At 46.5% G+C, this 24540-nt stretch overlaps 2 protein-coding genes across 2 annotated transcripts; both read left to right on the forward strand.

Annotated features, from left to right (window-relative positions):
* Nucleotides 1-39: 39 nt before the first annotated feature.
* MED11 (mediator complex subunit 11) lies at nt 40-6832 on the forward strand. Its single transcript, XM_079950988.1, has 3 exons — nt 40-209; nt 416-546; nt 6380-6832. Exons 1-3 carry the CDS (start codon nt 62-64, stop codon nt 6515-6517), a joined length of 417 nt encoding a protein of 138 aa, XP_079807114.1. The 5' UTR covers nt 40-61; the 3' UTR covers nt 6518-6832.
* A 2981-nt stretch (nt 6833-9813) lies between these two features.
* Nucleotides 9814-23923, forward strand: LOC307201679 (uncharacterized protein; the record flags this gene model as incomplete). Its single annotated transcript, XM_079950973.1, has 6 exons — nt 9814-9852; nt 12250-12727; nt 12896-12977; nt 13254-13336; nt 13922-14048; nt 22260-23923. The coding sequence occupies exons 2-6, from the start codon at nt 12341-12343 to the stop codon at nt 23921-23923; spliced, it is 2343 nt and encodes a 780-aa protein (XP_079807099.1). The 5' UTR covers nt 9814-9852; nt 12250-12340.
* Between the last annotated feature and the right edge of the window lie 617 nt (nt 23924-24540).

The following is a 24540-nucleotide window of genomic DNA, read 5'->3' on the forward strand; positions in this document are numbered from 1 at the left end:
CCGGGAGACGTAGTTCCGGATGGCTCGGCGCATGCGCGGGCGGGAGACGGGCCGGCGCGCCATGGCGGCGGGCTCCTCGTCGGCGGCGGCGGCGTCCGGGTCGGGGTCGGGCTCGGGCTCGGGCGCCTACGGGCTGGGCTTGGCCAACGAGCGGCTGCGGCTGCTGGAGGAGCTGGAGCGAGAGATCGGCGCGGCCATGCAGAGCGCGGGTGGGCGGGGCCTTGAGCCGGGCTCGGTGAGGGAGGCGGGGCTTCTGGGCGGAGCTTAGAGGCCTCTGGGGGCGGGGCGGGGGGCGGGGCCTTGGGGAGCAGGCGGGGCCAGGCTGGGTGGAAATCCCCTGTGCCTGAAGGCGCCGCCTGCTTGCCCCGCCCACCACTGACATCACCCCCCTCTCTCTTCCCCCCCCCCCCCGCAGGCACGGTGATCCTGGAGCTGTCCAAGGAGAAGCCCAACTGGAGCCTGCTGGAGCGCCAGACCTCCCAGTTCATGGGCTCCGTCCAGAAGGTGGAGTCGGAGCTCTCCGCCCAGATCCGCTACCTCACGCAGGTGGGTGGGCGGGGCTGGCGCTGGGGGGGGGGGCTCCTGTCAGGGACCCCAGCCCCATCCAGCACCCCAGAAGCCGCAGTCACAAGAATAGGAGACGGAGGCAATGTGTCTAAAGGGACGCTCCCAGCTGGGGAAAAGCCCCCCGCTCTTTCTGGACAGCGAAGATCATGGCCACCTGCCATATCTGGAGAGGGATGCTCAGAGCTCTGAGGACTTGCTTGGGGCTCCTTGGCTGGTGGCTGCCGTGGCCACCAAGTGGGATGGCTCTAAAAGCTGAGGAAGCCACTTCGTGGGGGGTGAGAAAGGTTGTCTGTGGCTGCCAGCCAGAGGCAGCAGTGGTGCTTCTGGGTACCAGTGGCTGGAAACTGATCGCAGGAGGGCACATTGCTGCTCTTGGGCTCGGATCCTGCCGCCAGATCCCCCACCTTGTGGGCCAGTGGGAGAACTTGAGGCTGGGCTGGAAGGTCCCCCTTTGCTCTCCTCCAGGGGCAGCGGCGGCGGCTGCAAGACTATTCTGACGATCAAAAACTGACTTGCAAAGCTAAGCCAGACCCCGTGTGGTTTCAGATGGGATGATGGGGGACGGCATGTTGAGATTCCTGCATTTCAGGGGGCTGGACTAGATGGCCCTCGAGATCCCTTCTAGCTCTACGATTCTTTGAAAAGGAGACATTGTGCACTGTTTGAGGGAAGGGGAGGGAAACAGGTTGCAGGGGACCAAGCAGAACTTTATACAGTATATCAATGTTATTTCCGTGTTGCATTGCTATTTCAAGGCGTTCAGAGTGGCTTACATGCTTTCCCTGCTCTGCATTTAAACCCTGTGAGGTAGGAGAGGCTGAAAGAGGCGGGACTGTCAGAATTCAAGCTCGGTCAGAGGTATGTGCCTATCTCTCCAGGCACCGGCTGAATTCCTTTGACCTCCCTCCGGCGACTCCCGGCAGTAAAAACACACGAGGTCCGTTCCGGCGATTTTCCTCAGGCTGTGAGAAAAACACACCAACTGCTCTCCTCCTCCCTGCTCTCCAGCATATCCCCAGGGAGGGGAATCAGACACAGACAGAAATGTATCTACATGTTTTATTCCTGTCTTCAGCAGTCATATAGTAAAAGAGAAAACATGTCTGCTCTCTTCAACAAACAGAGAGAAAACTCCAAACTCCACCCATGTACATCCTGTACAGGTCATATGACACACACACACACTGAGCTAACATCCGGTGCTCAGTACAGAATGGACTGCCCCTTTGTTTCCATGGCAACAGTCACATACATCCTGTCTGGCTTTGCAGCCACAAGCAGCTGACTTAGCTGCTGGAGCCTTTGCTTGCTGCAGCATTGCTGCTTTAGAATAACATACTCCCCCTAAAGTATCAATGCGTGCAGCGAGCAAAGCGTCATCCAGAGAAGAAAACAAACAGTTGTTATACTTATAACACTCCCCTGTTGTTTCAGTTCCACCCTTGGAACTACCCGCCACTGGTTTTACCAATGTACCTCTCTGGTTGTGTGACTTCCAAGGAATGAGTGCTTCTGCATTACCTTGGTTAGCAACTCTCTGTTGTGCCTTTGTCTCTGACTCAGACACAGCTTCAATTTGACCTTGGTCGTTTACAACAGCAACACATGCAATAGCTTGGTTGGCAAACTCTTTTGAATACCTCTTGGGTGGTACACCCTTCGTTGCTCTCTCAGACCTACGTAAGAGGTGCTGCTCTCCCTTGCTTTCTGGTTCAGCCTCTGAACTCTCTGAAGAATCAGTACTAAGCTTAATCAGTGGTTCATCCTCCTCTTCTGAGGGTCTAGTCATTGTGTGAGATTTCTTCTCAATGACTGTGACAACTGAGCTGTCTGAGCTATCGCTGTCATCATCAGTACTACTGAACTCAATAAGATCAAACTCATCATCATCATCATCAGAATCATCATTATCTCCTGTGGGAAATGTGTGAACAATCACTCGCTCCTGTTCAGGAGCACTCTCTAGAAATTTTGTGAGAATCACCTTACCAGATTCAGACAAAATTACTCTGTAGAGACCCTTTTCATAACCCACAAAAATGCCTCTGGCATTCTTTACTCCACCCGGAGCTTCTGTCCTCACATGAGACCCAAAAACCTTGAAATGGGCAACAGAAGGTTTTCTGTGGAACAGTTTCTCAAAAGGAGAACATCCCAAGTCTTTTGAAACCTTTCTCAACCACGTGTAACAAAATGACATTAGTGACTCAGCCCAGTACTCATGTGGCAGATGTGAACTAAGCAATTGCGCTTCCATTCCCTTTTGCAATTCTTTGTTCACCCTAACACAGATACATCTCTTCCAAGCTTCTTCGGAAGCTGCAATTTTGTGTCTTATCCCTTTCTTCTTCAGGAACCTCTGGAAATCCTGTAAAAGAAAAATTGGCTTCTCATCTGTGCAAAGACAATCTATGTCAGCATCATGCATATTTTTAACTTTGTCACAAAACTCTTTAAACCTTTCTAAGGCTTCTTTCGGTCTCTCCAAAAGATAAAACCAGACAAAACCTGTGAAAGAATCAACACATATTAGGTAATACTTTGCATTGCCTCTAGATGGTGCTAAAGGACCAATCACATCAGCATACACCCGCTGAAATGCCTTGTCGACCCTCGAGGTGACCTGCTTGGCGTTCTTCTTGGCTACACCTGCAAAAGAAATCATGTTAGAATCACAAGAATTACATTCCATGTAATCACTTTGATCAAAAGTCAACAAATACAGTCCATCTTTCTCTTTGGCAGAAAGATACAACTCTCCATCTTTGTAGATCTCGCAGTGTTGATCATCATAGGACAGTTTTAGTCCCTTCTTGGCGATCTGCGAAACGCTGAGCAGATTGTACTTCAACTCTGGAACCAAATAAACATTGTTTATAGTCAAGTTCTGACTTTTAAGATACACAGTCCCAATTCCGGTGGCTTCTAGCTCTTGACCGTTGGCTTGTTGTACAACGAAGCTTTGCTTCTTAAACGACGAAAACAAATCCCTGCGATGGGTCATGTGAACCGTCGCTCCCGTGTCTAAAACGAAGGAATTCCCCACTTGTGGTGTGGCTTTTAGGGACATCAAAACCTTTGCAGGCTTCGCCTGTGACTTGGCATGACTTCTGCCTGACGCCTCAGACTTCGTGGAGCTCCCCTTGGCTCCTTTGTTCTGACGTGGCTTCCTGCAGTTCCGCTGAAGATGCCCAGTCTGTCCACAATTGTGGCATTGGACAACGTTCAAAGCTACGGCGTCTCCTCCAGTAGCTACAGCAGTGGGGGTGTCTGAACTCCGTTCTTCTCTCCCCCTGTCCTTCACTTCCAGGGCGGCAAGTCTGTCATGTTCACAAAGAACCACGGCAAAGACCCTGTCCGAAGTTAGATCAGCTGCTGGGAGAGACCCCAGCTGACTGGCAACCGTTTTGTAAGTCCGATTCAGGCTGTTTATCACCATGAAGCAAAACACTTCCTCATCCAGACGGAAATTGCGTTCCACCATCTGCTGACGCAGAAATTTCATTTCCGTCAGGTGCGCTTGAACATCTCCATCAGGCGCAAGCCTCAGGTTAGTCAGCTTTTCAAAATACAGCAACGCTGAAGAACCTGCATCTCTCTGATGTGTCCTTCTCAGCGTGTCCCAAACATCTTTCGCGTGCGGTAAATCTTGTATATGAATAAGCTGAGAGTCTGACACGCACAGAATTATAGCAGTTCTGGCCTTCACATCCTGTGACTCCCAAGCACGCGTTGGTGCTGCAGGGATGGGGTTCTCAATCACCCCAAACAGTCTCTGATTCTGCAGCAAGGCCTTCATCTTAATAGACCAAGATGCATAATTGTCACTGGTCAAAAGGGGTGGAGAAGGCAAAACTCCCTTCTTGGCATCCATTTTGAGTCCTTGCATTGACTCTCAAACACAAGCCTCTAAAATCCAATAGCTGGCTTGTTTACACTCTGTGCACCTGGCAGCAATAACACTGGCCGCTTGGAAAGTCCCCTTTCACAGTTCCTTTGTAAGGCCTAGTCAAAACACGAGCTGTTTGTGCCTCTTTGGGCATAGCCTGACTTCCAGCTCTTATCTTGCGTTGCTAAGCAACCACATTCCTTTCCTTGGACAGGAAAAACCACAGGAATGTTTGGAATGCAGACTCTTCTCTCTCGGAGCTGTTTTTCCCAAACGTTGCTCCCATGAAGCAGAGAATTAATCCATCTGCATTCACATTCTTAAGCCCGAAAATCTCATACCTGGGCTCCGTAGCTTGGCTTTCAGCTTCATCTGGTCAGCTTCTAGCTGCAGAGAATCAGCCTCCATCTCAGGCATCCATGGAGAGGGATGAATACAGTCTCCTTGATGCAGACTCCCATGGATCGTAGCAACCGTCCTCTGCTACCAATGTCAGAATTCAAGCTCGGTCAGAGGTATGTGCCTATCTCTCCAGGCACCGGCTGAATTCCTTTGACCTCCCTCCGGCGACTCCCGGCAGTAAAAACACACGAGGTCCGTTCCGGCGATTTTCCTCAGGCTGTGAGAAAAACACACCAACTGCTCTCCTCCTCCCTGCTCTCCAGCATATCCCCAGGGAGGGGAATCAGACACAGACAGAAATGTATCTACATGTTTTATTCCTGTCTTCAGCAGTCATATAGTAAAAGAGAAAACATGTCTGCTCTCTTCAACAAACAGAGAGAAAACTCCAAACTCCACCCATGTACATCCTGTACAGGTCATATGACACACACACACACTGAGCTAACATCCGGTGCTCAGTACAGAATGGACTGCCCCTTTGTTTCCATGGCAACAGTCACATACATCCTGTCTGGCTTTGCAGCCACAAGCAGCTGACTTAGCTGCTGGAGCCTTTGCTTGCTGCAGCATTGCTGCTTTAGAATAACAGGGACAGCCCCCCCCCCCCCCGTCACATCCAGTGTTTTATCATGGCTGGGTGGGGAATTCAAACCCTTGCTTCTCCCAGGTCCTAGTTCTCATTTAATCCCACACCAACCCTGCAAGGTAGACTAGGCTGAGAGGGACAAGAATGGACCCAGGGTCACCCATTGAACTTCACAGCTGAGGAGTTGGCATCCGTCTGTCTCGGGAGACCCTGGAGAAGGGGGCCTTCGGGGAGTGAAGTCAAACACATAGAGCGTTACATCGCCTGCTGGGGCTGGGGAGACCGATGTGCAAGAGACAGGTGTTGTGGCAGCCAGCATTAGAAACTAAGGTATATAATAAGCAAAGCGCCAAAAGCTAACTTAAACCTGAGTTTGGTCACCACAACGGAATGTCTGCTTGATTCTTTTATTCTATTATCTCAATTGTGTTGTCTGACCTTTGCTTGCTCTTCCAACACACACAGTGGAAACAGAAACAGTGTTCACTATGGACTAAGGCGGAGGCTTATAAACTGGGCTTGCCCAGAAATCTCCACGCAGTCTGGACAGTAGCATAATGTGCCTGGCTAATTTGGAGTCCTGGCTGCAGCCGGGGCAGAGGAAGGCGGCCGATTGTGCTGCTGCAGCTGCACCCTGGCGTTCCTTCTCTCTGCGCTCCCCAAGGCGGCCATTCCTCCCCTGGTCACTGCTAGAGATGCACAGCCTGCCTGTCTCCAGGCACGGCCCACATGGCTGATGTTGGCAGCTGTCGTGCCACGTTTGCAGACGTCTTTGTAGTGCAGAGTTGGTCTGTGATGGGCCTGGTGCCTGGAGCTAGCTCCCCATGGGGTGATTTGAACCCTTGCCTCCCGCTTCCTAGTCCAACACTCCGCACCGGCAAGGGGGCAGGTCCTTCTGCCCTCTCACCTGCCTGCTTTCCTCTTCCCTCCAGGTGGCCACAGGGCAGCCCCACGAAGGCTCCAGCTACTCGGCCCGCAAGGACTGCCAGATGGCCCTCAAGAGGATCGACTACGCCCGGGTCAAGCTGGGAGAAGTCTCTCGGACCTGCGAGCAGATGCTGGAGCAGTGAGGCCGAGGCGCGAGGGGAGGCCTCTCCCGGGTGGCCCCTCCTGGCCGCCAGCACTCGCCAGGCTGCTCTTGGTGGACAAAGGACTCTGAGCAGCCTGCCTGGCGGGGGCGGCGGTGGAAACTGCCTGCGGGGCACAAGAGGAACAGCAACGTCTCTGTCGCCTTTTGCAGTTGCATAGCTTCACTTCCTCCTCTTTGGCTTCTTTCCTGGAACAAACTTGTGATATTTATGAAGCGTTTCCACAAAACATTTGTTAGTTTTTCAACAGATTCGCGGTATGTACATTTTCATTAAATGAGATCTGCCAGAAGGGCATGCAGTGTGGGCTCAGTTCAGTGTTGACATACCGCATGCAGCCTCTGGACTCTCCTTCCTTGGAGGTTTTGAAGCCGAGGTTGGGGGGCCGTCTGCCTGGGTTTCTTTCGTTGTGATTCCTGCCTTGCAGAGCAGAGGGTTGGTTTGGATGACCCTTGGGGTCCCTCCCAACTCTCCAATTCTCTGATTCTCCACTCCCGTCTTTCAGCCCAGACACTGATCCAACTCCAAACGCCTTCTGGTAGTTCTCCCACTGTAATGAAGACTTGGGGAGGGCTTAGATATTGGAAGACCTGGAGAAAAAATGGGGGGAAACCAGTTTTTTTTTTCCTGTTTTTCCCCAAAGCCATTCTTCTCCAGAAAAATGTGGGCAGGGAGGGAGTGGGTGGAATATTCAAACTATATCTCTAGGAGGGCTAGACCCCAAGAATAATGGAATCCTAGGTGTGTAGACTTGGAAGGGACCCCAAGGATCAACTAGACCAGCCCCATGCAATGCAGGAACTTGCCCTGTTTTTTCCAGGCCATCAGCACAACCTCAACGGGTGGGTTTGATGGGAGACTTGAGGCAGGGATTGATCTGCTGTCAGGAGAATAGAAAGGTTCACTGAGCAAGCACAGAGAAGTCTAGCTAGGAGTCAGGGCTGGACTTCATCGTATTCCAGACTCTGAGCTTTCCTTCAGGAAAGGAGAAGGAAGCTGAGTCTAGCCCTCCGAGAAGGAAAGTGGCCATACAAAATGTGCAGGCAACTGGAGGGGTTTATGTGCAATGTATCCGCCTAGTTGCTCCTGCCTTTCAGTGTTTGCAGTCCAGGAAGGAAGTCAGAACGGTGAGTGACAAGTGAGTCGTTTCTTCCAGGTGTAATTCAGACAAGAGGCTACAGGGAAGACATGCAACCACTTCGATGTCCAGAGGAGACGGAACAGAATGGATGGACAGCTGTGATGGACAGCTGAGCCCGGGCCGAGTCTGCAGCTGCAGTCCCTCAGCAACGCCACCAGGGGGCTGGAACCTCTCTCTCTGATTGGCCAGCCGAGGCGGGGGCGGAGCCAGCCCTTTTGGCGGGAAGATGAGAGGCGCCTTTTCTGAGGGAGTTTTGAGGCTGGAGCTGAGACGGGAGGAAGGGAGGAGGAGGAGAGGCTGAGTCTGAGGGAGAAGTGGCTCTGCCTGAGGAGAATCTCGGGGGCCAGGAGGAGGAGAGAGGAAGAGGGGGGAGAGAAAGAAGAGGGCCGAGGGATCCCCTGGGTCTGGCGCACAAAATAAAACGCCTCAGGAGGGGCATTGCTGAGAGAGAGGGAGGCTGAGGGAAAGGAACCTGGGCTGGGTCAAAAGGATTGAACTGCCACACCTCCATATCTAAGGAAAGGAGCGAGAGAAAAGTAACAGAAACCGAAATGAGCATTTTCCCACCTTGTCTAGAAACAGGAACATCTGTTTATCTGAAGTGTAGCAGCTCATTTCAAAAAAAAATAAAAAAAAATCCTTCCAGTAGCACCTTAATTTCAGCAACTGACTTAATTTCAGCAACTGAAGTTTAAGGACAGGTGTGCATATCCTGCTGTGTTTAAGCCTGTGACATTCCCATATTTACCTTAATAACCTAACTTCTGCCTGAAAGAAGGCATCTCCCGACCCAACTTTGTTTCACAAACCTCTTCTTTTTGAAAATAAAACTTTTCTCATTGGATTAACTCTTGCCCGAGACTCCCTGAACCGAAGTTCCCTCACGCGAGACAGCCTGGGGCAAATGGCAGAGATCCCTTGAATGGGCACAATCTTCACTGGTGGGGCTGTACTTCCCTGGGGCGCTTAGTGGGATGAGACCACTACACATGAGGGTAATTGGTCAGTGGTGGGATCTGCTTGTGTCAGGATCCAAAATGAAACCCACCAGGAGAATACATTCCCACAGAAATGTCTGTATTTTGTGAGGAGGAAATTGATGAGAGGAGAAGGACTCCCAAAGTGAGAGGAGGAAGCACAAACTGAGGGAAAGACTTCTGCTTTTTCTTTTTTAAAAATAAATTTTATTTGTTTTCAGTTTAACAATAACCACACGCAAAACACCCATTTTGACCTCCCTCCACCCTTTCATGGTTTCTTAGAAAATCGCTTCCGAAACTGCGCTCCCACTTTACACCTTTTACTTCAATGGCTCTCTGAATTTTCTTGCAAGTTAACCTGGCTTGCTTTTAAATTAATCCTGCTGTTGTATTTAGTTGTTGTTGTTTAGTCGTTTAGTCGTGTCCGAGTCTTCGTGACCCCCTGGACCAGAGCACGCCAGGCCCTCCTGTCTTCCACTGCCTCCCGCAGTTTGGTCAGACTCATGCTGGTAGCTTCGAGAACACTGTCCCACCTTCTCGTCCTCCGTCGTCCCCTTCTCCCTGTGCCCTCCATCTTTCCCAGCATCAGGGTCTTTTCCAGGGAGTCTTCTCTTCTCCTGAGGTGGCCAAAGTCTTGGAGCCTCAGCTTCAGGATCTGTCCTTCCAGTGAGCACTCAGGGCTGATTTCCTTCAGAACGGATAGGTCTGATCTTCTTGCAGTCCATGGTAGTTTACAGTAATTTTTAAGGGAAGCCCCATCATTTCCCCCTTCTTTATGGAAATCTTTTTCCTCCTAGATTCCTCCTCCTTCCCCTTTTGCCATCGCCTTGATCTGAAACACCGGAGGGAAGTTTCAGGGGAATGGATGAAACTAAAATGTGGCCTTTGGGAAATATGGCAGCTCTGGCCTTGGGTCGCAACTCCTGGGGGCGCCCCCAATAAAATACCCCCCCCCATTGGTGAGCCCTGCCATCCCTGATGTGGGCGGGACTCACTCGCCCCCCCCCATTCTATTCAAATGGGCGCCCCTGCAGCTGAGCCCCCCCCCGAGCGCATGCGCGAAGCGGGATCCGGCGCTCAGCCACAGCGCAGGCGCGAACTGCAGGCGCCCCCCCCCCGGGGAGTCCAGGCGGGGCTCGCCCCATGCAAGAGGGCGATTGAGTCCTTTGTTCCTGCGCAAGCGACCTGCCCCACAGGCAGGGAAAGAAAGGTAGGAAGCGAAGCAAAGGGAAAGGGGGCGGGAGAAGCCCCCCCCGTCAGCTGTCAAGTCAAGCTGGCTTTCAATGAAGTCCTGAGATTCCTGCTGCCTTGCGGGGGGGGGGGACCCTTCCTGTGCCACGATTCTGGGATTCATTGGAGGTGATCCAGGGCTCGTGAACTGCTCCGATCTTGCAGTGCATATGGGACCGGGGGGGGGGTGCTGTCTTTTCCTTCTCTTCTCGCAACTTCTTTTTTTTGGGGGGGGGGTTAGGTTAAAAACAAGGATCAGGGGAGTAATGAAGGATACAAAGGAAGATTTCTCCTGAGCTCGGCTTGCCAAGGGTTAAAATGAACTTGGGGCGGATTCCTAGAGAGGACCGGAAGACAGGTGCGCGGGGGAGGGAGGGAGTTCCTCCGAAGTCCCGGCCCCGCCCTGCCCATCCTTTCCCGCAAAGGGGCGTGGCTTTTGTGGCTCTGGGGTCTCTCCCTTGGGATCTGGTGAGTCTCCTCTGTCTTCTTGCATTGCGGAGGAAGGTGCACGGTGGGGGCTGCGCATCTCATGAATGGGGGACCCCCAAGTCAGGGGGCAGAGGCTCCTCCCTCTTCCTCTCTGCAAAGGAGTGAGAGGCACCTTGACAGAATTTCAGTCTGGCAGAATTATGCCTGGCCTGGAAAAAGGGGGGAAAGAAAAGGGTTTCTAGAGAAGGAGAGAGAGAAAAAATCAAGGCGGTTGAGATGGGCTCCTGAGCAAAAGCCCCTCCCTCTCCAGTGCCCTTCTCCAAGGGGGGGGGGCTTTGTCTCTCTCTTCTGCAGGCGCTGCCTAGGTGGCGCCTCCTGGGATGTGGGGAGTGGGGGGGGGGATGCAGGGGTGGGTCTTCTCAGCTCATGCAGCAGGGGACCCCCAAGTCAGGGAGCAGAGGATCCTCCCGTCATCTCTCTGCAAAGCCCGCGAGGCGTCACAGGAAGGCTGCAAATGTATTTTTTCATTTGGACCCACACACTGCTTGCCACTTTCCGGAGGGGGGAAAACTAGTCAGGGGACAAAGTGATGGATATTATTATCATCATCATCATCAGTGCCATGCCCATCTGGCTGGGCCTCCCCAGCCACTCTGGGCAGCCTACAGCATATATAAAAACATCAAGCTTTAAAAATCTCCCCAGGCTGCCTTCAGATGTCTTTTAAAAGTTGTGAAATTCTTTTTTTTATTATTAAAATTTTAATGGTTACAAAAAAGAAAAATTAAAAAAGACATAAACAGAAAAAAGAAAAACATACAAAACAATACCAGCACACAATATAAAAGAGAAAAGAAAAAAAGAGAGAGAAAAAAGAAAATCCTAACCTTTGCATAACTTTCTTTCCTTTACTTATTTCCTTGACCTCCTCACGCCTCCCTTTTTTGTATTCTAATTCAATTAAATATTTCAGCAAATCCTTTCCATCTTTGTTTTTATCCTGATGATTTATCTTAATATACTAAGTTTTACATTCTCTTCTTTTCCTAAATAACAATCCATTTTTACTTAAACCTTTATATCATTTCTGCTAAAAACCACATAGCTTCATTCAACATCCTTCTAGCATTCCTTAATTTTACAATATTTCTGTAAGTAAACTTTAAATTTTTTCCAATCTTCTTCCACCAACTCTTCTCCCTGGTCTTGGATTCTGCCAGTCATTTCCGCCAATTCCATATAGTCCATCAGTTTCATCTGCCATTCTTCCCGGGTGGGTAAATCTTGTGTCTTCCAATACTTTGCAATAAGTATTCTTGCTGCTGTTGTAGCATACATAAAGAAAGTTCTATCCTCCTTTAGCACCAGTTGGCCGACCATGCCCAGGAGAAAGGCCTCTGGTTTCTTCTGAAAGGTATATTTAAATACCTTTTTCATTTCATTATAGATCATCTCCCAGAAGGTCTTAATCCTTGGGCATGTCCACCAAAGGTGAAAGAATGTACCTTCAGTCTCTTTACATTTCCAACATTTATTATCGGGCAAGTGATTAATGTTTGCAAGCTTGACTGGTGTCATGTACCACCTGTAGATCATTTTCATTATATTCTCTCTTAAGGCATTACGTGCCGTAAACTTCATACCTGTGGTCCATAACTGTTCCCAGTCAGCCATCATAATGTTATGTCCAACATCTTGTGCCCATTTTATCATAGCAGATTAAAAGTTGTGAAATTCTTTATCTCCTTGACCTCTGAAGGGAGGAGTGATGGATTGTTTAATTTCTATACTTCTTAATATAAAGCTCAGAGTCTGGCCTGTGGTGAAGTCCAGCCCTGCTTCCTAGCAAGACTCATCCACACTTGCCCAGGGAACATATTTCTCCTTCTGATTGTGTTCCAGTCTAATAATGGAACAATGTATTTGCTTTGCAGGATTTGCCACCATCTCTCATTAGGACAGACAGCTCTTGGCAGAAGACCAAGGGATTCCTTCTGATCTCGTGGAAGCTTCCTAAGAGCACAGATGGATGAGCAAGACTCAGCTGGCAATGAGAGCAGTGGGGGATTCTGGGCAAACTCTGTGCAGAGGATCCTGGGTGAGGAGGACACCCTTCGCTCAGATGTGCAGAGCCAGAGGTTCGGGCAGTTCTGCTCCCAGGAGGCCAGAGGACCCCGTGAGGTTTGCCACCGGTTCCTCCACCTTGACTGTCAGTGGCTGAAGCCAGAAAGGCACACAAATGCTGAGATGCTGGACCTGGTGATCTTGGAGCAGTTCCTGGCTGTCCTTCCAGCGGAGATGGAGAGCTGGGTGAGGGAATGCAGAGCAGAGACCAGTTCCCAGGCAGTGGCCCTGGCCGAAGGTTTCCTCCTGAGTCAGGCGGAGGAGAGGAAGCAGGTGGAGAAGAAGCAGGTGAGAGAGACTTTCCTCTGGATGCTCCCAAGGGGCTCCAGACAGGAGGGAGAAGATCCCTAAATCTCATCCTTCTTTGAAAGTATCCAAGGCGCTATATTGGACATCCCTAAAGATTTTGCCCCTAATAGTTCTCATTCTATGTTTTGAATGCTTGATTCTCTTTAGGGAAAGGATCTGTTGACAGAAACAGGTCCTGATTCCTCTGAGGCAGAGAGGACTTCATTGGACACCAGAGAGAGGCCACTGGGTAAGGAATTTCTTCTCATTTGGGTCACATTCTCTGGACTTGGAAATTAATCCATGGGGTTGTTTCACCATTTTGGGGAAGACAGTTGTGGCCAAGAGCCCAAAGGAGATGAGATGTATTTTTGCACAACAAAATATGAAATGGGTGAAAATGCAAAAATGCACTTGGCAGGGGAGACTTCTTCTAAGGCCCACCTGCAGTTAGAGAGGCACTGCTTCCCCTCTTGAGAGAAGCATCCTGCACTCCTGGCTCCCCACTTGCCCTTGTCTCTTGCAGGTGACAGAAGGGTGCCAGCAAGACCTCCTCATCTGTCTTTTAATGGTAGTGGAGAGGAAGCAGTGGCTGTGGAACCAGATCAGGTAATGGGAAGCAGCCTTGTGAAGAAAGAGGCTGAGGGGTGGGGCAGCCAGGCGCCCTCTGGAGTCAGAATGAATCTCTCCTCTTGGTCTCTGTCAAAACTGCCTTTAACAAAGACTGACAGTGCTATTCAATAAGGTTTCTGTGCTGAGAATAAGGAACCAGACACCCCACCTTAACTAGCCCTCTGAATGTCGCTAGTATCTATGAGTAGTTGCTTTTTTATTTGTCTATTTATTGTGAAATGCTGAAATAGGCTTCTAAGGAATTAACAAACCATAAAAAACTGTAGCCAGGATTCATCTAACCAGTCCCATCTGTAGCCCAGGGCTTTCCCCACTCTCCTTCTTGTGCCCCCAGTCCATAGGGCATTGGGAGGGTTCCCTCCCTACACAGAACAATGCATACAATAAAAGACACAATAAAAAATTCAATTAAGACGCTAAAGGAGCATCTGTGCTTAAAATATGTGGCAAGACTATCCCATGAAAGCAACACAGCAATTAACAGGCAGGAAACAAAAGAGCAACGTGTAGTGGATAATATTCATGCTGTCTAAGAGGAGGAACTGTTCCTTTTCCTTTTAGGGTTCAGTGTGCTTTGAAGATGTAGCTGTTCGTTTCACGGAGGAGGAGTGGGCGTTGCTGGATCCTGACCAGAGAGCTCTGCATAAGGAAGTCATGGAGGAGAACCGTGGGATCATAGACTCTCTTGGTACGGCTCCCTGTTGGATCACAATATCTGTTTTGAAATTCCATACGTATATATATCTATGTGACGAACCTCCCAGGTTTTGATTAGCTCAGCAATGCCACCTACAGCATCTGGGATTCTAACCCACAGCTCACCTTGAATGGACTGTTTTGTCTGTGAACATTTTTCCTCTAGCTATTTATTTCAAAACAAGGATTATGCTGATGTGAACTTTTCACACATTTCTTTTTTTTATAATAATTTTTATTAATTTTCCAATTTTTAACACAAAACAACAACAACAACAACACATAAACATCAACAAATACAAACACATACAAAGATATCATTTCTTAACCTCATTTTCATAAGCCTCTTTTCTCGGACTTCCCCATACCTCACCCTTTTTGCATCCTTATTTTACAGTTTTTCAACAACTCTTTTTGCCAATTAAATTTAAGCTCATTATCATTCTCAATTTTATCTTAAATCATCAAACAGTTTTAGCTGCAATTCTGCATTTCCCTTCCCCTTGACATTTTATCACTCCTCTATTTTACAACAGTTCTTAAGATATACTTTAAATTTCTTCCAATCTTCCTCCACTGTCTCTTTCTCTTGGTCGCGGATTCTGCCGGTCATTTCTGCCAGTCCCATAAAGTCAATCACTTTCGTCTGCCATTCTTCCAGTGTGGGTAGTTCTTGTGTCTTCCAATACTTTGCTAAAAGGATCCTTGCTGCTGTAGTGGCGTACATAAAAAAAGTCTTATCCCTCCTTAACACCAATTGGCCGACCATGCCCAGGAGAAATGCCTCCGGTTTCTTGTGAAAAGTACACTTAAGTACCTTCTTAATTTCATTATAAATCATTTCCCAGAAGGCCTTAATCCTTGGGCAGGTCCACCAAAGGTGAAAGAAGGTACCTTCAGCTTCATTACATTTCCAACATTTATTATTGGGCAGGTGATAAATCTTCGCAAGCTTGACTGGGGTCATGTACCACCTATAAATCATTTTCATAATATTTTCTTTTAAGGCATTACATGCCGTGAATTTAATACCGGTGGTCCATAACTGTTCCCAGTCAGCAAACATAATGTCATGACCTATGTCCTGTGCCCATTTGATCATAACTGGCTTAACAGTTTCATCTACTGTATTCCACTTCAGCAACAGGTTATACATTCTTGATAAATTCTTAGTATTGGGTTCTAACAATTCTGTTTCTAGTTTCGATTTCTCCACCTGGAATCCAATTTTCCTGTCTTGTTTAAAAGTCTCCATTATTTGATAATAATGGAGCCAATCTCGTACTTTAGACTTTATTTTCTCATAGCTCTGTAGCTTAAATTTACCACTTTCTTGTTCTAAAATTTCAAAATATTTTGGCCATTTAGATTCCATGTTGAGTTTCTTCACCTCTTTGGCTTCCATAGGTGATAACCACCTAGGGGTTTTATTTTCCAACAAATCCTTATATCGAATCCAAACATTGTGTAATGCTTTCCTAACAATATGGTTTTTGAATCTCTTATGAATTTTAACCTTGTCGTACCATAAATATGCATGCCAACCAAACCTATTATCAAATCCTTCCAAATCTAAAATGTCTGCGTTCTCAAGAAGTAGCCAATCTTTCAACCAGCAAAAAGCTGCTGATTCATAATACAATCTTAGGTCCGGCAGGGCAAACCCCCCTCTTTCTTTTGCATCAGTGAGTATCTTAAATTTTATTCTGGGCTTTTTGCCCTGCCAGACAAATTTAGATATATCTTTCTGCCACTTCTTGAAGCAATCTAATTTATCCACAATTTGTAATGCCTGAAACAAAAATAACATTCTAGGCAATACATTCATTTTGATCACTGCAATTCGGCCTAACAAGGAAAGCTTCAAATTCGACCATATCTCTAGATCTTTCTTTACCTCTGTCCAACATTTGTCATAATTGTCTTTAAATAAATTCACATTTTTAGATGTCATGTTAATCCCCAAATATTTTACTTTCTTTGCCACCGTTAACCCAGTTTCATTTTGAAAACTCTCTCTTTCAACATTTGTTAATTTTTTTTCCAAAACTTTGGTTTTTTGTTTGTTCAACTTAAATCCTGCCACCTGACCAAAAACTTGAATTAACTCTAAAACTCTTTTTGTACTAGTGTCTGGCTCTTGTAAAGTCAATACTAGGTCATCTGCAAATGCCTTCAATTTGTAATGTTTGGCTCCGACCTGTACTCCTTTTACCAGCTGGTCCCCCCTAATCATATTCAACAAAACCTCCAGGACTGATATAAAAAGTAATGGGGATATTGGGCACCCCTGCCGTGTCCCTTTTTCTATAGAAAGTTCATCAGTAACCACATTATTTACAATTAACTTTGCCTTTTGTTCAGAATATATTGCACCTATACCATTTTCAAACCTTTGGCCTACCCCCATCCCATGGAGATTCTTCTTCATAAAGTTCCAAGAAATATTATCAAAGGCTTTCTCCGCGTCCACAAAAATTAAAACTGCCTTTGTGTTAATATTTACAGTCAGCAGTTCCATAATGTCAATTATATTCCTTACATTATCTGATAAATATCTTCCTGGGAGAAAGCCTGCCTGGTCCTTGTGAATCTCCTCCACCAACACCCTCTTCAGTCTTTTTGCTAAAATGTCAGCAAATATTTTGTAATCCACATTAAGTAATGATATAGGGCGGTAGTTCTTGATCTGATTTTTTTCTGTTTCAGTCTTTGGTATAAGTGTAATAAAAGCTTCTTTCCACGATTCAGGTGCCTTTTTCCCCTCTAATATTTCATTACAAACCTCCTTAAGCGGCTGTATTAACCATTCCTTCAATGCTTTGTAATATCTGGAGGTTAGTCCATCTGGTCCTGGAGATTTCCCTAATTGCATATTTTGAATGGCACCCTCTATTTCTTGATCTGTTATTTTCTCATTTAAAACCAACATACTTTGTTGCGAAATTTTTTGTAATCCATATTTCTTAAGAAAATCTTCTATATCTCCTTCGTCTTCCGGCCCCTGTGCATATAATCTTCTGAAATAGCTCTGAAAACAGTTGCTGATCTCATTTGGTTTAGAAATGTTCTTTCCATCCACCTCCAAGTTTGTGACTGTGTTCAATTTCTGTCTCTTCTTCAGTTGCCATGCTAGAAGTTTCCCACATTTGTCCGCTGATTCAAATGTCCTCTGTCTCATTTGCTTAATTTTCCATTCTATCTCCTGGTTCATCAATTCCATGTACTGCATCTGATGAAACTTAATTTCTCTCAAAATCTCATGAGACTTTGGTTTAGACCTCAATTTCTTTTCTCCTTCTTTTATTTTTTCCAGAATCTTATCTTTCTTCTCATTTTGTTTCTTCCGCTTCAAAGAATTCTGTTGTATTAGGAAACCTCGCATCACGGACTTGCTTGCGTCCCAAATCACTCTTTTCTCAACCTCTGTCCTCAGATTTATCTCAAAATAGTCCTTCAAAGTTTTTTGGGCCTTTTTATAATCTCAACATCTCTAAATAGGGTGTCATTCATTCTCCATCTGAAGGAAACAGCTGTTGTCAGTTTCATTTCCATCTTCACTGCGTTATGGTCGGGGGATGTTTTTGGGCAGATTTCCACTTTTTTTATCCTTGGAGCCATTCCACTAGTAGTCCATATTTGATCTATTCTTGTCCATGTCATCTGTGCCTCCGAAAAGAATGTTCCCTCTCTCTCAAGAGGGTTTCTTGTTCTCCAGATATCAATCAAGTCCATATTTTCAGTCATTTCAAAGAAGGTCTTAGGTAGTCTCCCATCTTTAGAAACCACCTGTCTTTGTGCTTTATCCATGTTGGTAGAGACAATGCCGTTCATATCTCCTAACAGGATCACCTTATAATCCAAATAGTCCATTAATGTCTCATGCAGTTTCTTGTAGAATTCTGCCTTCCCTTCGTTTGGAGCATAAATGCCAACTGTCAAAAATTTTTCTCCTTGGATTTGTATCTCAATTGCCAAAATTCTTCCATGTTCATCTTTAAAGATCAATTTTGGGGCCAATTTCTCCTTTGCATAAATCACCACTCCTCTTTTCTTAACTTTATCCGACGAAATAAATTCCTGTCCTAATCTCTTGTTTATAAGCAATCTTCTGTGTACCCTTGTCACGTGGGTTTCTTGTAAGCATATCAAATCCAATTGTTCTCTTTTCAAAATATGAAATACCTCACGCCTTTTTCTGGGAAGGTTCAGTCCATTACAGTTCCAAGTTAGAAATTGCAGAGACATTATTGTTTAGTTACCTCCAGCCGCTCCCTGCGGCTGATCTTCTTCCAATGGTGACTTGAGTCCAAAAGTCAAATTTCCAAGATCTGTTTCAGACGTTGATTCTAGCACTCCTTTCAAAAGGTCCTCCTCGTTTCTGTCCAGGAATTGTTCTTTGTCTTGCACTGTTCTTATTTTGACTTTCTTTCCTTTGAAGTTGAAAGACAAACCTTGTGGAAATTCCCACCTAAAAGGTATATTGTTCCTCTTCAGCAGGTCAACCAGATTCTTAAAGTATGTTCTTACCTCCAAAATATATTTAGGGATGTCCTTGTAAATCTGCACAGAAACATTTTGAATCTGAAGAGTTCTCTGGTAATGCAAGTTTAGTATTTTGTCTCTTTCCTCTTTAGATCTCACAGTTATCAGGCAATCCCTTGGAATCTTCCTACCTTGCCTTCTGCCCAATCTGAAGGCAGTTATTATCTTGAATTCTTCTTCCTCTAAGTTTACCTGCCAAAAATCTGAAAGTTCTTTTGTGAGAAAATCCACTAGGCTGTCCCCTTCACTTTCAGGGACCAACCTAAATCTTAAATTCTTCTCTTTCCGTTGCATCTCCCATAAAGACAAGGCCGCCTCATGCTGGTCAAGCTTCTTACACACTGGTATTAGACTTTCCTGTGTGGTTTCTGCAGTTAGTTTAGCATCTTCCGCTATTTTCCGAATTGTAGCGTTTTCTTGGGCCAATTTGTTTATAGTCTCTGTATTAGATGTAATACTCTTAGTGTTCAAGTCCAATTTTGTTGAAAATTCTGCCAGTTGTTTAGTATTCTCTGTAGTCTGCTTTGTCAAATTTTCTAAAGATTCATTTATTTTAAGCAATGCTTGTGTCACTGAATCCATAAATGCGTTTATTCCCTTCTCCTGTCCAGTTGCGCCTGTTGACAGTAAGCCTGTTATTGAGGCCCTTTTCTTTTGTGTTTTGACCTTAGATCTTGTTACTATCTCTTCTACAGGGCCACTCATATCCCAAGGTCATTCCCACAGGAACAGCTTAAGTGGAAAAATCCAGTGACTTGTTTTTTAACAGTCTATGTTACAGCTGTTACCTTTCAGCCCTCTAGAGGGAGCATCATTGTATCCAATAAGCAAGCGCAACAAAGAAACCCAAAGCCCTCCAAGGGGAGAAGTTTTTAACAGCAGTCTCTCAATCTTTAAGTTGCAACAATGTTTTTTCTATAGAGTCCAAGAAAACTATATCCAATAAAGTCACCGCTTTACAGCAGTTCTTGTCTGACAGTCTGACAGTCCCCTGTCAAAGTGCTTCACCCAGGCAGTCCGTTCCCAGAGTCAGAGACAGCAGGAATTTTCACTTAATTTTTCCTCTCATGCAGGTTAAAATTAATTCCCTTTTCATCCCCCCCTGCTCCTGCTTGCTGGGGGGGTAGTTCAAATTCAATGTCTAGGTTAAACAGTTCAAACAGTTCAAAGTTACTTTTCCTTCAATTGCAGCTTCTCATGCCGTTGCTTTAAGAGTTCATGCAGTCCGGGGGAGGCAGACTTCCTTTATTTACCGTCCCCACTTTCAGCCAAATTTCAATTATTTTAAAGTCCCGATAAGTTTTCCAATCCTACTTACGGGTATTCAATTTCAGTCCAAATTTCAGGAAGGAATCGGCGCTCTCCGCTGATGGCGACGCGGCTTCACTCCACGGGCTGGGTAGCGACTCTCAGCACCGCACGATCCCCCGATGCTCCTCCGGAGCCTTTAAAAAGGCTCTTTTGCAGTAAAGGGGGGCGCAAATGGTGCCCGCCGAGTCTCCTTGTTCACAGGCTTCCACGTCTGTGATTTTAAGGGTACCCGCTTCGCCGTAGCGGTCAGACCCGAACTCGTGAAGCAGCCCTCTCTCCGGAGCTCGGGGAGAGAGCGGCCATTCAGCGCTGGCGCCGACCGGAAGTCCTATTCACACATTTCTGAATGTATGCTTCAGGGTGTTGCAGGAAGTTGAAGAAGCCTCTGTCAGGTTTTTTGTTTTTGCTTCTGTCCGGTTTTGGCTGACCAAAGAGATGACTGACCTTGGAGATGGAGCAGATTTCATGACTGAGTCAAATAACATCCACCCCAGAAAAAAGCCAGGCTTTTCGAATCTTAGGTTCCCGTAAAGATGTCTGTGATTGCAAATCCCCAAAGGCAGAGAATGCTGTATTAAGATTTCCCATGTAACTGCCTTCAGTTCTTCCTCTATCAGAAGTATTAATGAACATTGTTCAATAACGGGTACTCTTTTGGCCGGGGTGGTTCTTTGGGTCTCAATGAATGGAGAGCAGACAGACTATTGGGTGTCAGAAGCAAGCTTTATTTAACTGATGGATGATCCAATGAAGCAAGCAAAATAACATCCATATCCCACACTCACTACAAAACAATAACTGCTGTACAATCTAAAGCGAATAGCATACAAAATAACATAATACACGTGTATAAAATGGGCTAAAATACCAGAAAGAGCCACACCAAACAGTTAAAATACCAGAAAGAGGTTGTTGTTGTTGTTGTTGTTGTTGTTGTTGTTGTTATTTTTATACTCTGCCTGTCAGGAGCCAAGCTGCTGTCTTGATAACACAGCACGCAAGTCGTAATTAGCTTGAAGATTTATTGCAATACAAACACTGTGGAGGTTTGTGTATACTCTTTGCAATAAGCCCCCTCTGCTCACTCAGAGAGATATTTGCAGTTCTTTATTTTACATATGTACAAGCAGCACAGTACAACTTATGCATCCGAATCGTCTGGTTCAGATTGGGGGAGTGGTCTTCACCCGCTTCTCCTCCAACAGAAGGGGCAGGGAAGTTTCATGTGACGTCTCTGATCCTTGCGCTTTAACCCTCTCCTTTCCTGTGCTGAAGGCACAGGCATAGGCTCTCCGCCTGCCTCTGAGCTCTCTGTGCAGTGCTGGGGCTCTGCTTCAGCATAGCAGAGCCTGGACACCTCCGGGCTCCCTCCTGCTAAGTAAAGTCTCTCAATAGTTTTTCAAAAGTTTCAACGGAAGACGTCTCAAAAGGACAGTGTCTCCGGAATGATACTACTTTTTTGTAATAGTCCTCATCAGCCAATATTTTTCAACAGAATATGTAAGTACGACTCATGCTAAGGATCAGCAGAGCATTATTGAGAGACTTTACTTTTGAAACTTTTGAGATGTCTTCTGTTGATACTTTTGAAAGACTATTGTGAGACTGTCCTTAGACATCTGTTTTGAACACATGGCTTGACAGTCCTCGCTACCACTCTGTTAGATTGTATATATGAACTTTGATTGGCTTACTCCTATAATTTGAATGATATCTGTGATGGTTCTAGGGGTTGCTTGTGCGTAAACCGACGCCACGCCTGGCTGGGTTGCCTGAGTGAACCTTTTCTGTCCGGACAGCCACTCGCCCGTGGCTGTCTCAGTCGCTGGCAGAATCCATCAGTGGGTGTTTCTTGAACTTCTTCCAGCAAAGAAGCTCTTTGACGCCTAGTCTCCGCCTACTCTCCCTGCGCGGAAGCCTTCTGCGCAAGGAGGGTATGGGCAGCGGAGGACCCGTGCTCTCCCCGCTGGTCCCCGGCGAGGAGTCATGGGACCGCCTCGCCGATTCCCCCATCTGCCCCCCCTTCTCCACTGGTGCTACGCTGATTTCCTTCCCCAGAAGATGGGCTGCTTCTTCCCATCCCGGGACGCTCTCCGGAATCCGTCTGGAGCCCTCTCTCTCCCTCTGGCTCCGATGGCAGTTCCCTGACAATATCATTATTCTATTATATATTTTCTACTATTAGCCTACGTGTTGTGTTTGTATTGTGTTGATTCTTCAGTCAGAGCCAAATCTAATGCTGCAGCAGATATATCTATTAGAAGCTACATGAAAAGCAGTAGCACTACGTAGTCCCCATTTCTTCCTGAAATTAAAGGGACATAATCCATTTCTCTATTTCCTGCAGATGGTGTTAAATTGGAAATGAAGAACAAGGGAAACCTTGACAAAATCTGCACAGTGGAGAAGCCATATCAATATTTGGAATGTGGAGAGAACTTAAATCAGACCTCCCATTCCACTTCCCATCAAAGAAATCCCTTTGGGATGAAACCCTATCAGTGCCTGGAATGCGGGAAGAGCTTCAGTCACAGGTCCCTTCTCACTTACCATCAAAGAATTCATATAGGGGAGAAACCATATCGGTGCTTGGAATGTGGAAAGCGCTTCAGCCAGAGCTCCAGTCTCAGTTCTCATGAAAGAATTCATACAGGGGAGAAACCATATCAGTGCTTGGAATGTGGAAAGTGCTTCAGCCAGAGCTCCGGTCTCAGTTCTCATCAAAAAAATCATACAGGGGAGAAACCTTATCAGTGCTTAGCATGTGGAGAGAGCTTCAGTCGAAATTCCACACTCATCTCACACCAAAGAATTCATACAGGGGAGAAACCATATCAGTGCTTAGAATGTGGAAAGAGCTTCCGCAGGAAGGCCCATCTCTCATCCCACCAGGCAATTCATACGGACGAGAAACCATACCCGTGCATGGAATGTGGGAAGAACTTCAGTCAAAGAGACAAGCTCATGGCTCATCAAAGAATTCATACAGGGCATAGACCATATCGGTGCTTGGAATGTGGGGAGAGATTCTTTAAGAGTTCTGCTCTCATTTCCCATCAAAGTATTCACACAGGTGAGAAACCTTTTCAGTGCTTGGAATGTGGAAAGAGTTTCACTCAGAAGGGAGGTCTCACTTCCCATCAAATAATTCATACAGGGGAGAAGAAATATTTGTGCTTGGAATGTGGGAAGAGATTCAGTCAGAGGGGCAAGCTCATAGCCCATCAAAGAATCCATACGGGGGAGAAACCATATCATTGCTTGGAGTGTGGAAAGAGCTTTGCCTTGAAGGACATATTCACTTCCCATCAAAGAACTCATACAGGGGAGAAACCGTATCAGTGCATGGAATGTGGGAAGAGGTTCAGTAATAGGGCCTACCTCACTTCTCACCACAGAATTCATACAGGGGAGAAACCATATCAGTGCTTGGAATGTGGGAAGAGCTTCACCTGGAAGGAAAGTCTCACTTCCCATAGAGTAATTCATGGAGAAGAGAAACCATATCAGTGCGTGGAGTGTGGAGAGAGCTTCTCTCGTAAGAAAAGTCTCTCCTGCCATCAAAGAATTCATACAGGGGAGAAACCATATCAGTGCTTGCAATGCGGAAAGAGATTCAGTGACAGTTCCCATCTCTCTTCCCATCACAGAATTCATACAGGGGAGAAACCACATCAGTGTGTGGAATGTGGAAAGAGATTCAGTGAGAGGAGCAAGCTCACTACCCATCAAAGACTTCATACGGGGGAGAAACCCTATCAGTGCTTGGAATGTGGAAAGAGATTCAATCAGAGGGCCCATGTCACTTCCCACCAAAGAATTCATACAGGAGAGAAACCATATAAGTGCTTGCAATGTGGAAAGAGCTTCAGTCAGAGTTCTGCTCTCACTTCCCACCAAAGAATTCATACAGGGGAGAAACCATATAAGTGCTTGCAATGTGGAAAGAGCTTCAGTCAGAGTTCTGCTCTCACCACCCATCAAAGAGTACATTTAGGGAAGAAACTATAGAAGAAGAAGAAGAGTTTGGATTTGATATCCTGCCTTTCACTCCCCTAAGGAGTCTCAAAGCGGCTAACATTCTCCTTTCCTTTCCTCCCCAACAAACACTCTGTGAGGTGAGTGGGGCTGAGAGACTTCAGAGAAGTGTGACTGGCCCAAGGTCACCCAGCAGCTGCATGTGGAGGAGCGGAGATGCGAACCCCGTTCCCCAGATTAGGAGACTACTGGCTCTGCTTGGAGTGTGGAAATAACTTAGGAGGGCCAAGCTAACTTCCAATCAGATGGATGACAACACATTGGCTATCAAACAGACGGCATCTTATTCCCTGCAGGAATAGGTTTGAAAGATGTCTTCTCTTTTCCTCACTATTCCATGGACAAGAAAATCAACCCACAAGGCAAGAAACAGCTAGAGTGGGTTTACTCACATGATCTTTATATCCTGCATGGGAGTCCTGTCAGTGTTTTATATGGATAGATCAGATTGTTACATAAAAGGAAGGGAAGTGTGATCGACTACATCATAGTGTCACCATCTCTTTTCCTCTCAGTGAATTCTTTTGAGGTGCTCGAGAGAGCAGAAAGCAACCATTTCCCATTATTAGTTACAATCTACCCCCTGTTAG

This window comes from Podarcis cretensis (genome assembly GCF_951804945.1).
Source record: "Podarcis cretensis genome assembly, chromosome: 13".
In the NCBI taxonomy this organism is placed as follows: Eukaryota; Metazoa; Chordata; class Lepidosauria; order Squamata; family Lacertidae; genus Podarcis; species Podarcis cretensis.

Coding starts and splice junctions, on each gene's coding strand:
- MED11 (XM_079950988.1), top strand. CDS start 62: ATGGCGGCGGGCTCCTCGTCGGCGGCGGCGGCGTCCGGGTCGGGGTCG. Junction 210..415: donor CGCGGCCATGCAGAGCGCGG/GTGGGCGGGGCC, acceptor CCCCCCCCGCAG/GCACGGTGATCCTGGAGCTG. Junction 547..6,379: donor AGATCCGCTACCTCACGCAG/GTGGGTGGGCGG, acceptor TCTTCCCTCCAG/GTGGCCACAGGGCAGCCCCA.